This window comes from Chaetodon auriga, chromosome 22 (assembly GCF_051107435.1).
Source record: "Chaetodon auriga isolate fChaAug3 chromosome 22, fChaAug3.hap1, whole genome shotgun sequence".
Lineage (NCBI taxonomy): Eukaryota > Metazoa > Chordata > Actinopteri > Chaetodontiformes > Chaetodontidae > Chaetodon > Chaetodon auriga.
Genome location: NC_135095.1, coordinates 4,010,001 through 4,024,507, shown reverse-complemented (window position 1 = coordinate 4,024,507; position 14,507 = coordinate 4,010,001). Strand labels below are relative to the sequence as shown.

The following is a 14,507-nucleotide window of genomic DNA, read 5'->3' as shown; positions in this document are numbered from 1 at the left end:
GTCTTTAAGGACAAATCCAAATCAAGTCCCAAGTCTTTAAGGGCAAGTTCAAACCAATGCTCAAACCCTTAAGGGCAAACCAAAGTCAAGTCTTAAGTTTTTGGGGCAATACCAAGTCAAGTATCGAGTCTTTGATATTTGACTTGCTTAACTGGAAAGGCCAAACGGCCAAAACCACAACAAACACATCATTTCTCATGGAAAGCATCCATTGTTCATCAAACATCCAGTTGCAAGTAGTGAATGAAAGCATCTCTATTTGAGTGAAACGTACACATTCATTCATCTGAGGTCAAATTTGTTCAGCTTTTTGCTTTCGAGTCTCAAGTCAAGTCTTCAAGCAGACGTTTCTTGAGTGTAACAGGTCTCAAGGCAGATGTGTCCAAGTCAAGCCTTAAGTCCTCATTTTGGTGATTCGATTCTCAAGTCTCCAGCCCAGTCTATGAACTTAAATGTGGATGCATTACGTTTCTTCCACATTTGAACAACAGTGTGGATTAAAACTAAAAGTGACAGTCTTAGCCTCAGAACAAAAGCAAAAGTGTGTGGCCGTATAAGTGTATGCTTATGACAAATGAGCAGAAGCAAGTCATGATTCTGCAGCTTAAGCAGATCTTCAAGGATGCAAAACAAAAGAAAGAGAAAGCGAAAAGACTCTCAAGGGATGACTTCACATTCTTAACACATTTTTTTATTTTTTACTAGCAAACAGAGGTCTAAAAATCTCACTCAAAGCACAGTTAATGGACCCTCTCATACTCAGACACAGACATAAAAACTTCCATGTTCTCAGATGGCAGTGAATCAGTCTTCTATAGTCTGACTACTTTGTCCTCTAAATGCATCCACCTGTAAAAATTACACTTTTAGTTCAGTTTAGGTAGAAAATGCCTTAAAACTCTAAGTGTCTTCTTTACAAGCCTTGGGAGACGGTGGAAGTGAAGTGAGAAGTTACGAGGGCTTTTTGTGTCTCGGGGTATTTTGCTCTAATGTGCCGCTTGTTTCAAAGCAGCTGCTGCTTTGGGCACTGAGCCTGTTTTCCTCTTTTTGTCTCGCTTTCTCTCTTTCTCTCTCTGCTGTTAACTTCTTCCTCACAGCCAGATAAAGAGGCCATATTTTTCCTCTCTAGCCCCCGATCTGCCACTTTATCGCGCCTCATAAAAGACGGGCGCTTTTGTCGCAGTGCGAAACGACATCTTGCTCTCATTCCCTTTTCCTTCACCTTCTTGTCTATCATTCATTTGTCTCTTTTTAAAAGTATCTCGAAAGTGGATGTCTTCTCTCGGCCTCTGGAGCTTTAAAGGATCCATCTCTATTGTCCACACTTTTGTCCTTCGTTCCCTTTTTCCTTGATCCCCCTTTCTTTCCCATTCCATTCCCTCCAGTCTTGCTCTGAGTCTCTCTCCCTCTCTGTCTCATGCATTAGTAGCCTGCTGTGGCTGCTCCATATGCCGGTGGCTTATGAGCAGATAGCTGGAGACACTTCGCTAAGCTGAATGGAAAATAAACGGCCGCGTTTGCAGCCGAGACGCAGACACAGAAATCAATCACACACACTCATCTGAGCACCACAGCTGCAGCGGGAGATGAGGTGTGAAAGTGTGTGCGTGCGAGAGCGAGCGTCAGAGAGAGAGAGAGGAGTGTGTGTGTGTGTGTGTGTGTGTGTGTGTGTGTGTGTGTGTGTGTTCATGTGTGTGAGACAAAGATGTGCGCGCAGGATGTCAGTTAGCTCGTGAGCCAGCATCTGTGTTTGTTCAAACTCCTGGCATGTTGGTGTGCGTGGAGAGGGTGTGTGTGAGGATGAAAGGTGATCGCTAAGAAGGCTAATGATCTACTCTAAAGGTAAAGTGTGTTTTCAGGCGGAGCGGGACGAGCTGACTGGACTGTGTGAGTCATCGCTTTGATTCCCTTCACCCTTTATTCATCCCCTCAATACGACACTGATTCATCAGCGCCACTTCCACTGCTCTATTTCATTTGAGAGGAAAATAAACCATTTGCAGAGTGTGCTGGTGGTGTGTGTGTGTGTGTGTGTGTGTGTGTGTGTGTGTGTGTGTGTAAAAGCTGTAAACGCCGTCAACATCACAGCACAGCACATTCCTGTATGATGTTTGTGTGGTTTGGATGAGTGTGTTTATTCACATACTGCAGCGTCCTGAGCTGAGGACCAGTGTTCTCTCTCGCCTTTCACTGACATCCCTCAAATATAAAACAAGATGGATTAATGGATAAATAAACAAATACTGGAGTTTCATACCCAATCACGATACTATTACCTGCTACCAATGAACCTGTGGAACGTTCCAAACAGGTGTTTCTGGAGCTTTTCACAACTTTCCCAGTCTTTTGTTACTCCTGTACATATAGCACATATCAACCAAAGTCCATGAAGCTGATGAGGTCAGACATTAAAGATACAGTCTTTGTGCTGTTTTCATTTGAGAACATGTCAAAAAGGATGTTTTGCGCAGCATGTTTTTTGGAATTGGGTCTGTATCAGTGTAACATGCTGGAGCTGCAGTTCATGTGTTTGCACAGTGCGTCAGCGATGGTCAGGTTTGATGGAAAAATTCTCAGTTTCTGAAGCCCAGGTGGAAACATAGTCCAAATGGTAGTTACAGGAAGGCTGTAGTGCAGAGAAGAAATGTTGATTACTATCACACAAACAAGTAGTGGACAGCAAGTTTTCATTTGTTTTTCCCAAACTTGAATTTGAAGTGAGAACTTCAGTTTTCCTAAAACTCTGACTGACCTTGCATATCTGCATGTGCAGTCTTAAATATATTTGTAGAGTTTCTGCGTGTGCACACACTGTGGTGTGTATATGCGTGTGTGCATACACTGTATCTACGTGCACACATGCACACTCTACTTGTGTCTTACTGGTGCTTTTGCGTGTGCTCATGCACTGTTTTTGTGTGAGTTTGGGTGAGCGCATATGCTTGAATATATGTGCATCTGTGTGTGTATAAACTGATCTTACATGTGCACATATTCTGTACCTGTATGTATGGAGTGGTGAAGGTGTATATGTAATTGCTGCATACACATGTGCACTTTTAGATGTAGTTTGGAGCAAGTATGTGTGTGAATAAACTCAATAACGAATGCCCACAAGAACCTGCATTTATTGTTCATGTATGCATAATTGAAACACGTGCATATCCACATGTGTGCTTATGTGAGCTCATGCATATGAATGTACACATCTGTGTGTGTGTGTGGTCAGGTATTCCTCATGTTGTGGGGACATAAATCTGTTTACACAGTCACATTGTGGGGACTCGCCTTCCTTATGGGGACAAAATGCAGGTCCCCATAATGTAAATCATTACATTTTAGGGTGACTTGGGTTAAGGTTAGAGTAAGGGTGAGGGTCAGGCAAGTAGTGGTTATGGTTAGGGTAAGTCTCCGGGAAATGAATGCAAGTCTACGTAATGTTCCCAGAAATTGCGTGTGTGTGTTGTAAGGTGTAATGTGTAATGTGTGTCTTACCCAGTGGGGGGCAGTGTGTGACCAGGATGTCTGTGTTGTCAGGGACCTGGTTCCATTTGTCCAGCAGAGCCTGACCCCGCGGCAGGTTGAATCCCCAGCCGTAGTACCAGGGCTGCCTGTAGACGCACACACACACACACACACACAAAAAAAACCCCCAAAAAAACCAGACACTTTGGTTAATATAGTCACTGTCAGATGTGCACACAACATGATGTGAGAAACTTTGAATCTAGAATTCATCTGCCAGCAGCAGACAGATGTTACACACTTCACTCTGTCTCCTTTCCTGGCTGATAACCTTCACATTAATGAAACTGATCATTAAAATGAGACTGGAGATGAAGGTAGCACAGAACATAAGAACTTTTCATTCCACTGGCACGTGTAACAGAGATCACACTGAGAATGCAAAACCAATCTGCACCGCTCATAACTACAGTGCAGTGTAAGAAGGTCCTGACCATCAATGCACTGCGGGCTGTGTTGAACATTTGGAAATGTAAATGTGCTCACCAACAAAATAAATTGATCTGTCACTCAATGAAATCCAGAGCACAAATATGAAAAAAGAAGAAAATCCTCAGTTGTATCATGTTGACCATCTGAGTATTTGCTGGACAATGTAACGTGGCCATGAGGGGTGATCTATTTCTAACACGGACGATGAAATATCTTAAATCAAGACAATATATTCTTGTTTTTCGTCTGACAGGATACATCATCTTAGCAGGCAAGTTTTCATGTCACAGTTTTTCATTTGTTTCAAGCTTTTTCTCCTTTGTTATTTCAATTAAGTATTATTACTTGCGACTGAGATCATATCACTGGTTCTGAGTAACTTTCCAGAATTACAAGGCTGTTTGATCAACTGTGACAAGCCCAAGACTGCTTTGTCGAACTCAGAATTTCTTTGAATGCAGACTAATGTACTTGCTTTTAGTTTGGCTGCTCTTCTTTTAAGATAACTGTGGCTTCTTTGAGACTAGGTAGTTTTTTAATGTGAAATATGTGAAATATTTCCGTTTTCTTGCCTTTGAGAGCTGAGTTTTTGCAGCACATACTGTACTGTAAAGTTTAGAATTTTGAGCTTTTGCTGACACAGCTGACTCACCCGGACAGTCGTGATGAGTCGCTCTTCTGATGAGGGTCTAATATAATCATCTACGAATGCTGTTTTTCTGTTTTCACCATATGCAACTTTTTGGCGCTTGCAGCAAAGATTTGCAAGCCGTAAGCTTCTGTTTGCCTTCAACACTCTTATTAAAGTTGACACATAACACTGACCCTCTTCATCTTTTCTTAACAGGACTTAATTGTGCTTTTCTAAATGTAATTTGCTGCCTGGAGCGACTCATGAGGAAAAAAAACTGCAGGAAGACGAGACAAGAGAGCAAAGATCATAAATCCGGGATGACCTCTCGCTCCTCTCTTTGCAAACCACACCAACAACTGTCAGCCTTCTTCTTTTTAGTGTCTAAACATGTGGTTTGACCTTTAAGATGAGAAGCTATGAAGAACAGTCATGCAGTGGAGAGGGAAGGGGGGGGTGCAGAAAGCTACATTAAACATCTCCTTGATCACAGTCACACCCTGGAACGCTCCACGACAGGAAGACGAGGAAAGAAAAGGGGAGAAATGAGAAAAGAAGAGAAGACGAAGAGGAGAGCCTTGATGGCTGGGGCCCCGTGTCCCTTTACTTTGATAGCGGAGGCCTCGGCCGTGAGTGACGGAGAAGAAATTAACATGTCACTTACAATCTGTACTCCGATCCATCTTCCTCTCCAACACGCCGCACGTGTGTGTGAGTGCAACCGTAGGCGACGACGTCCGCCACTGCCGCCTTTTTTTAAATTGCCGAGTGCAGTCACTCGAAACGCCAACTTTATCGCCATGGCCGCTGCCCGACGCGTCTGTGCTCAGTGGAACATCAGATGAGTATTTTTGAGAATAATTTCCGGAGTGTGTGCGTGTGTGTGTGTGTGTGTGTGTGTGTGTGTATCTGACATGCTTGGGGGCTTCAAAGACAGATGGGGAGACAGAAAGACAGGCCTGAAGATAGGAAGAAATATCTGTCACACACACACACATACACGCACACACACACACACACACACACGCACTCGTCTTTCTCTCTAATTAAGAAAGCTAAAAATGGTGACTCGGAGGTCACCAGCGCAGGGAGGGGTGGTCAAGCACATGTGGCAGTGCATCATGGGAGAACGTCCTATTTCAGCTGGAGTGAACACGATTAAAATTCCATCACTTCCTGAACATCAGAGACTAAACATTTCTGACGAATGATCTGGCGCAGCCCATGAACACAATTTCAATAATTTACACCGCGAATATTAAAACATTTAGACTGGCCTCAGCATATTAATAGGGCCCGCGGAATGTAATATTGATGTCCATCTTAACATGGACGTCTCAATTAAAATGAAATGAGCTCTGCGGTGCGATTGATGCTCCCGATTCTCTCGGTGTGAACGGAGGGATGAAGAGAGGGCAAGAGAGGAGAGGAGTGACGATAAAGACGTTTCTTCCAGTAATGACCAGCGGACGGAGATTCATCCCAACAGGGCGATAAGATAAGCAAAGAGAAAGATTCATGAGGATGGAGGGAGTGATGAGATGCTTGGCTTGGATGGATGGAGCAGTTCAAGCCAACTTAAATGACCGCATTGTACTTTTGGTTTTATTAACTACAAATCATGCACATTTTAATTATTCACCACCATTTTCCAAAGCATATTCAGTATTTAGATTGATTTCTTATCCTCCAGGGAGGACAGGATGGATGAGTTTGACTTGAACGCACTCACTGCATTTTTGCACACACACACTGTTCCTGCACGACTGCAATGACAGCATCACTTATGTATTTAAATCTTTCAACAACCTGTGTGTGTTATCTGAAAAGCAGCCTCTTATGAAGCTCTAATGGTTGGATGTACAGCTTTGACAACAGTGACGGGGGATACATTCTGTCTCTTTCCAACATCTTTGAACTAAGGCCATGATCTTTCCATAACCTCAGCCAACAGCTTCTTAAGCATGACCACAAGCTTTTCCTGAAACCAATAGCTTTGGTTGCTTAAACTTAAAGGTACCCTGTGGACTTGTTGATCACTAGCAGGGTGGACAGTCAATGTACATTCACTTGACTAATGTACTTTACTACTTTACTTTAATTGTACTTTTTACTCTTTGCCTTGATGTCAGTTCAGTTGAGTTTGAATTGGGCAGAGGTAAAGATCTGAAGCCCATTTCTGAACAAATGAAGACTGATTCGTATTGTTTTTAATGTTTGCTCTGTTTACCGCGCTCAACCTTCATCAGTGCCCACAAAAATCTGCTGTCTAACCTGAGAGGCATGTTGATGTATGTAAGCATTTCCTTAAATTTAGATAAACATTTTAAACGAAGCTGCCTGTACTTGCAGTAGATGTGGTTTTTATGCTGCGGCCGGGCAAATCAAATGACTTTTTATAGATTTTTATGGATTAACCAGCCAAGATGTCTTTGAATTGGGACTGGGTCCTGTGTAAATCCACTGCTGATGCTAACAGTGTTAATGTAGCAAGTAAAAATGCCAAGCTAACATTACTGACTAAAGTTATTTGAGAAATATATGTTTTAAACTTGTCAAATAAACACACTACTGTTAGTAGAGATGGGAACTAAACCCATTGATCATTATTAAAGATCACAGTACTGATAAACTCCAGCGTTACTGCTTGTTTTATTCTTACTCTCTAATTTTTTTGCTGTACTTTATAATCACGATGCAGCTTCACCTGCTCTCTGACGGAGCGGAGCTCCTCCGCACAAAGCGCTGATAAGAACAGCGTTTGTGAGTGGTCTTATGGGTTATTTTAGCTGCTGACGAACTACAAAATACTGAGTGTTTCTAATATTTTGTCCACCTAAATATAAGGAACACCTCTCAATACAATGCAGCGCAGTTAAACAGCAGCACATACTACATCCTCCATCCACCCCCCTGATCAAAGAGTTGAATCAACACTTTCTACAAAAGCTTCAACCTCACGGCTGTTTTGGACTGCATCAGTTTTAGCTAGGTGTACCTGCTAACAAACCTGTACTTTGTACTAGCTTGAGCAGCTTCATTGCTGTAAATGAATTAGTGTCTGTCCTGTGCAGTAAGACTGAATATGAATCTCAGCATTGAACATTCAGCCACTTTCTGCTTAATGTTGCACGCTCTTTGCACGGTACCACAGACTATTATTAACTCGTTATGATGCCGCATTCAACAACGTGCTGACATCCCATATCAGTGAAGCTATCACTGTGTTGTCAGAAAATTAAACCAAGAGGAAGAAGAGACTGAAGCTGTGAAAAGGGCCATGCAATAAGACTCATAAGGTTGTTGAATAGCAACTGAAAACAATATTGATTGTCAAAGCACTCTTGAACGCCCTCACACAGTGCTTAACCGCATTACCATGCAGCAATGATATACAGTGACTGACAAAAAAAAACAAAGAATGACTATGTTAACCGTGATGCATTTGCCATCTGTGACAAGTTCGGCAATAATGTTATGGATGCGCTGTTTGCAGCTAATGGGCTAAAACAGGTGGTACAGTCCTTTAATACATGCACAGGGAATCTGTGATGAGCAATGTTGCTTTTGAGTTCCTGTCAAAACTTCTGAAAACATACTTTCTCAAACTAAAAACTGTCTTTTTAATTTTTTAGAGGGTGTATGTCATAAAAAAATCATTACCTCATGTCAACCACCTAAAGCGGTGCTGAGCCAGTCTATCATTTTGTCAAGCGAGGATTACGCTATCCTTTATAAAGTGCCACAGCTTGTTTTAATTTTGTGGCATCAATCATCTCTAAGAGAAGGCGTCGCTCTTTTTCAAATGGTTTATATCTCACTTTGCAGCAAACCCTCTTCATGGCGTCCACCGTGCCAGGAAAACGTCTACATGCGGACTGTAGGCGTCTCCATTACAGTTAAAAAGAGATTATCTCTCGTGAGGAAATGACCGTAGCTTCTCTCCATGAGAGACGCACTCCTGTGTTTGCTGAGCAAACCCGAGACTAACTGAATGTAATTCCACGGATAATATCCCTGCTCCAGAATTATGATGTTTTTATCAGGTGAGGTATTATAATGGTACAAGTGATTTGTGTTCACTTAGAGGAGGAGAATGGGGCGAGGCATGGAGCATATTAAATGTTCTGTTAATGTGCTGGGGTGGTATTTGTTATGGGTTTTAAGAAAGGAGAAAACAGATGTTTGTGTTAGAGCGCTCAATCCCCAGGCACATCTTCAGGCAGCTCACTGGGACAAAAACAACAGCGTTCAAACCATTACTTTCATTTCAGACGCCCACCCACTCTCATACACACACATACACACACACACACATACACAGAAAGACAGAGTTACTGGCTTCACCTCTCTTAAGGACAAGAGGAAAAGTCAAACTTAACACTTACTTTAAAATACATTTAAGGATTTAACACAAACAGAGCGATGCCTAGCTCTTTGCTTAAGTTTCCGAGCTCGCATGTATCACTGTGTGGGTATTTGTGCGTGTGCGTGTCTTACTGAAGGAGGCCCACTGATATCACTGGAGTAGGTCCATGAATCATTGAGTGCCTCTGCCGAGGGCTGCGAAGCACCCATGCCTGCCTCTCTCTCTTTTCCCTCATTCTCTCTCTTCTTCGTCTCTCCCCCTCATCACATTTCTCTGTCCATTTCCCCTTTCCTCCTCCTCCTCCCCCTCCTTCCATCTCTGTCTCCTCTTGACATATTACTCCATCTCTCTCGCCCTGTCTCTCTCCCTTTTCATGTCTCCCCCTTGCTCTCCTCGTTAGTGTGGGAAATGACCTGCTGCCAGGAGAGCAGCCTGCTCTCTGCGAGGCTGCCTTCCGTGTTGAAGAGGGAATCTTTTAAAAAAAAACACACACACACTGACAGTGAAGGTATTCTGAGGTCCAGCTGGGACGAGAGAGGCAGAGTTTGGACACAGGTCAGGGGGAAGTAGGACTGGCTCAAACTCTAATGCGTTTTGAATGCTGACCAAAATGTATCACACTGTGCATTTTCAAGTACTAAAAGATGCCAATGACTGTTTATGCTTTCATAACTCATTTCCTATTTTAAACCTGCATGCATTCATTTTCTGACCACAAAAAGATGCAAACACAACACTGACATATTGTTGCTTGATAAAGTTGATATGGGTCTTGTGTTGTGCAGACAACTAGCCTATGTGCACATCCAGCAGAGAAGCATGAGCATACATCTGGACTCATGTTTCTGGCTGTCTCCTTTCAGCTCTGTTTTGGTCTCCACCAGCTCATGAGAAAAATGCCAGGCTCTTTAGCTGCTATATGCTCTACTCTGTTCACCAGCTAGCCTCTAACTGTGTCTGCCTGCTGTTAGTACTGTACAGAGCAGTTGCCTGCTGTGGTCGGAAACAAGCTTGATGACAGTGGTGAGAAATTAAAGTTGTAAGCCATATTAAACAAAAAACTATGAGCTGACAGACGCTAGCACAAAGCTTTGACAAAAGGTGTATAGTTGGGTGATAATGATCTCTGGATTTCCTGCTTTGAGTGGCAGCTTTCACATTACACAGTCATTTGATCCATCATTCATATAAAACAATGCATACCTTTAAGTTAGAATTTTGCTTATGTTAGACTGTATTATTATTATGTAGGCAAAATTGTTGTTAAGACAAAAATTTTATTCCAAATTATTATGTTAAAGCCAAGGATATTTTCCATTGAAACAACGTTTCAACAACAACAGCGTATCCAACTAGGAAGTATTGTGTGTGTGTACTGAAGCCTGATATATCTCTTCCTCTGGGCTATGAAGCATCATATAAAAAAACTGCAGCGACAAGATATTTTAGGAAGTTACTGAGGATGTGTGTGAGGTGTTTTTAAAGATTCGGTCTTCAGTAGAAACCAGCGGGACACGCAAGGGAAGCTGAGCTATGGCACATTGTTGGTTTTAGTTTGATGGTAATTGCTGGTATTCAGTGAATAATAAAAAATGAAAATACAAATAAAAAACAAAAATGAGTTAAAAAGAAAAAAAAAGAGTATAGAAAGCCTTCTCCTTATAATGTGCTTTGTCTCAATTGTTTTTATATTCCTCAAAATAAGGTGTCAAATAATTCAACTCAGGTGTGGCTTCGGCACCAATATCAGAACTTTTCAAACGAGATCCAGACATAGGACGAAAATATAACAAAACCATGCAGACGCACACGCACAAAAAAAAAGAGAGATGGAGGCGAGGTGAGGAAGTGCTGTGGTTTTAGGGGAAGAAAAAAAGGAAGTAAGAATTAAAGAGGATTACTGTAACGAGGTCCATCTTAATGTGTAACACAGGCCTTGTGCTAATCACTACATGCACTGACGCAGTGAAAACACCCAACCGTGATCACCTCTGCTAGATTTAATTAACTACTCATGACTTAACGACCCTATTAACAGCCTGGGAGGCAGATTGGGGGAGTGGAGCGTGGCGGTCTGCATACACACACAAGCCACACACACACACACACATTTGTGAAGTGATGTTTCGTCTGTGTTTGATGTGCAGCACAGAAATAAAGATGCTTATTTGCAAATGCACTTGCGCCTATTTTCTGCACAGCTTTATTGCCAAACTTACTCAGCCTGACATCCATCTCTTTACATGCTCGGACCTCCTTGGCCCCCTGATTAGGAAACCTCACTGGGGAACTGTTTCAATTAAAAATGCCCTGGGACTCCCCCGGCGCTGGTGGAGGTTGACTCTGAAGACTCTGCAGGTGAGACCACCTGCTGGTCTACCTCAGAAGCAGACAGAGCCTCTGTTGTGAGCTTCTGAAGCGCCGCCTGAGGCCAGGTTTTCCTCACTGGCTCTCTGTGCTTTTCCAGCCCTTGTCAGTTCTTTGACATTAGTGTCTCTCACTGATCAACCCAAAACCCTTCAATGTTTTATTGCATCTAATGCAAACATTTTTTTTTTAGGGATGTCTGTGCATGTTGGTCAGTCCACCACTTTGGTCCAGACTGAAATATCTATCTATCTAGACACAAATATATCTAGATATAAACATCTGATGGATTGTCTTGAGATTCTGTACAGACATTCATGGTCCTCAGAAGGTAAATACTAATAAAGTTGGTGTCTTTTTATCCAGCACCTTTATCTATAACACTTTGGTTTATGACCAAACACCTGCAAAACTAATGAGATCCCAATGAGCCTCAGTTGTGCTTTGTGTTAGTCAGCAAATGTTAGCATGGCATAAATTTAAAATGGGGAACATGACATAAACATTTCACCTGCTTAGCATCAGCATGTTGGATTCGTCACTGTGAGGATGTTAGCATGCTGATGTTAGTAATTAGCTCAAAGTACAGCTTCTCAGTTGGATTCTTCAAGTCCTGACTTTGCACAATATCTGCACACGACTACGGGTGGAGAAGGATAATTGTGGCTATGGCAAATCGACTATGGCGGAGGTGCAGTTAAGGTTAGGCAACTGAAACACTTCATGAAAATTAGGGAAACATTGAGGTTATGATTAATGAAAAGGTTAATAGTAGGTAAGTGAGTAAAGGAGTAAAGTATTTTTCATAAAGTACTTTTAAAAACCAGGGTTGCAAAGTTCTTCCCAATTACAACAAAGACTATCAAAGCAACTGAATAAATAATTACATCAATAATACCAACATCAGAGGTTTAAAACAATAGAGTCTAGTGGTCTGACCAGAACCAGGACAGTAAAAGGTCAATGACCATGAGACTTAAACTTTGAGTCCTTGTTCTGATTCACCTGAGAGGCCTGGAGGACATTTAGCGATTAGCGACTCACTGATGTACGCCAAACTGTGTAGTGCCTTAAAGGTAATTAGAGGGATTTTAAAGTCAATCCTAATCTTAACCAGGACCTAGAATAACATTGGCATAAAATGGAAACTCAGTGGAGTCTTTGTTAGGAATCGTGCAGCAGAATGTTGAGGTAGGTGTAGTCATTCATCGGCTTCTTGGCTTAAACAAGAAAACAGAGCACTGCAATCACCAAGACATGAGATTAACAATGGATGACTTATTGAAGATGTTGGAAAGGCTATTGGAACTTCCTTCTTACTTCCTGCATCAGCACTGAATGCTGGAACTGGATGTAAATCATGAGCCGTGGAATCTTTGAACATGGCCAAGGGGTACTCGGCTCAGAAAAAAGGAATGAGGGTCAGGTGGTCATGAGTTGGTTCTGGACATTTTGGACAGTTTGAGCTGTGTGTCAAAGTGAACACTGCCATGAGGTAGGTAAGGTAGAAGCTTGTGATGCACATTTGATTATCGTCTTTGATCAGCCTGCCAAAACAGCAACTCCACCTGAGTAATTACAGCTGCAAGGCTGCTGCATTGATTCAAACACAAAGTAATTATAAAAGTCCTACCACTGTCTTTAAACTTACTGACAGCCACCGCTAATCAGGAATCACATTGTAAACTTGTAGCTGCAGCTCTTAACCACAGTTATTTAACACTCAGTTGAACAATAGGGAAGCCAAAAAGTCTAGCCTTGAACGCCTAGACCGGCAACAGCATCGTGGAGTGCCGGCTGCACGGCCATTGTTCCCCAAAAACACTCGTCCGACCTGATGACAACAGAGAAGACAGTTCAAAGCAGAGTCGAGGAATCAAGACGAGACAACAGGACGACACAAAATGAAAAAGTTCCTCTTCTCAGCTGGAAATTCAGAACAATGTTGTTTTCACAGAAGCGGCGTGTGAAAGTGGCGTGTTTGAAAAGCAGAGGCTCCCACGGCCTTGCTTTCCTCCCACCGTCCCCTCTCCCTTCCCACACAATGGGATTAGCGGCGCTCCTCTCTGCAAATTTGACAGTTATAACTCAATAGACACAGTGGCGCTCGTGGACACATGCAGGCGTGTGCGAAGAGGCAAAACGCGTGCATGTCCTTCTGCGCTCACATAGCCCGTGGTGGTACATGGCAAGCATGTGAGAGTTAGCCTCGGTCGGCCCACTCAGCACAGCGGGGCGCTGAGCTAGAGAGACACACAGAGGGAACAAGTTGTTTTATATGTTGCAAAGAGACACTTCTTCAATTTAATTATTTATCGTGACTCAAAACCGCTCCAGACACACGCTATTCGATTCCCGGTTTGCGCACAGACTTTGATGTTTAATCGTGGGCCAGCACACATGCGAGCCGGCCCGCCGTGTTGGGCTGCTTCTCACAGCAGGAAGAGAGAGGGTGAGAGACATGGAGAAGGAGGGGTGGAGGATGCAAAGGACAAGCTTCAGATTTGATACAGCAAATAAGACAAGATGGAGAGAATAAGCGGCACAGTTATGGGTGGAGGGATGACGAGGGAGATGAAGAAAGAGGGTGAGGAATGGGTGAGTAAAAGGAGGAGGGACAGATGGAGTGTGGAAGGAGGGAGGAGGACAGCGCTGGAGGGCAGAGTATATCTGACTCTGACAATAAGGAGGATTAGAGATGTGACAGAGACTAGCCTGCAGCGCCCTGCTCACTGTCACTGTGTGTGTGTGTGTGTGTGTGTGTGTGTGTGTGTGTGTGTGTGTGTGTGTATTGTGTTGTCCTAACACCACCTCACTCCATCCCTCCCTCCCTAACTCACCACTTATTTTACTTTCATCTACAGACACCTTGGGTTGCACAGAATATTTTTTACATTGTTTAGACGAATTTCACTCTTCATATTTAAAATCCAACTCGAGGAAATCTTCAGTTTCCATTAGACAACATTCAACATGACGATAAAAGTTCTGAGAAAACTGTCTCCCAAATTGGAAAATCTACCATTTCACGACAACTACGTAATCTCCATCTGTTGAGGAAGAGCATGTGATGTGATTCCACACACAACTAAATCTGTGTAGCACCTATAAGACTTCTGCATTAAGGTGGAAATTTTCACTTTATGTTAGAAAATACTGAACTCAAAGGTCACTGCCTTTATA

General features: G+C 42.7%; 1 protein-coding gene across 1 annotated transcript in view; it reads right to left on the bottom strand.

Annotated features, from left to right (window-relative positions):
• Positions 1-14,507, bottom strand: part of mpped1 (metallophosphoesterase domain containing 1) — a 76,119-nt gene that overhangs the window by 9,171 nt on the left and 52,441 nt on the right. Inside the window, exon 5 of the mRNA XM_076721841.1 lies at positions 3,496-3,611. Within this exon, the coding sequence (XP_076577956.1) occupies positions 3,496-3,611 (116 nt within the window). The remainder of the gene's footprint in view (positions 1-3,495; positions 3,612-14,507) is intronic.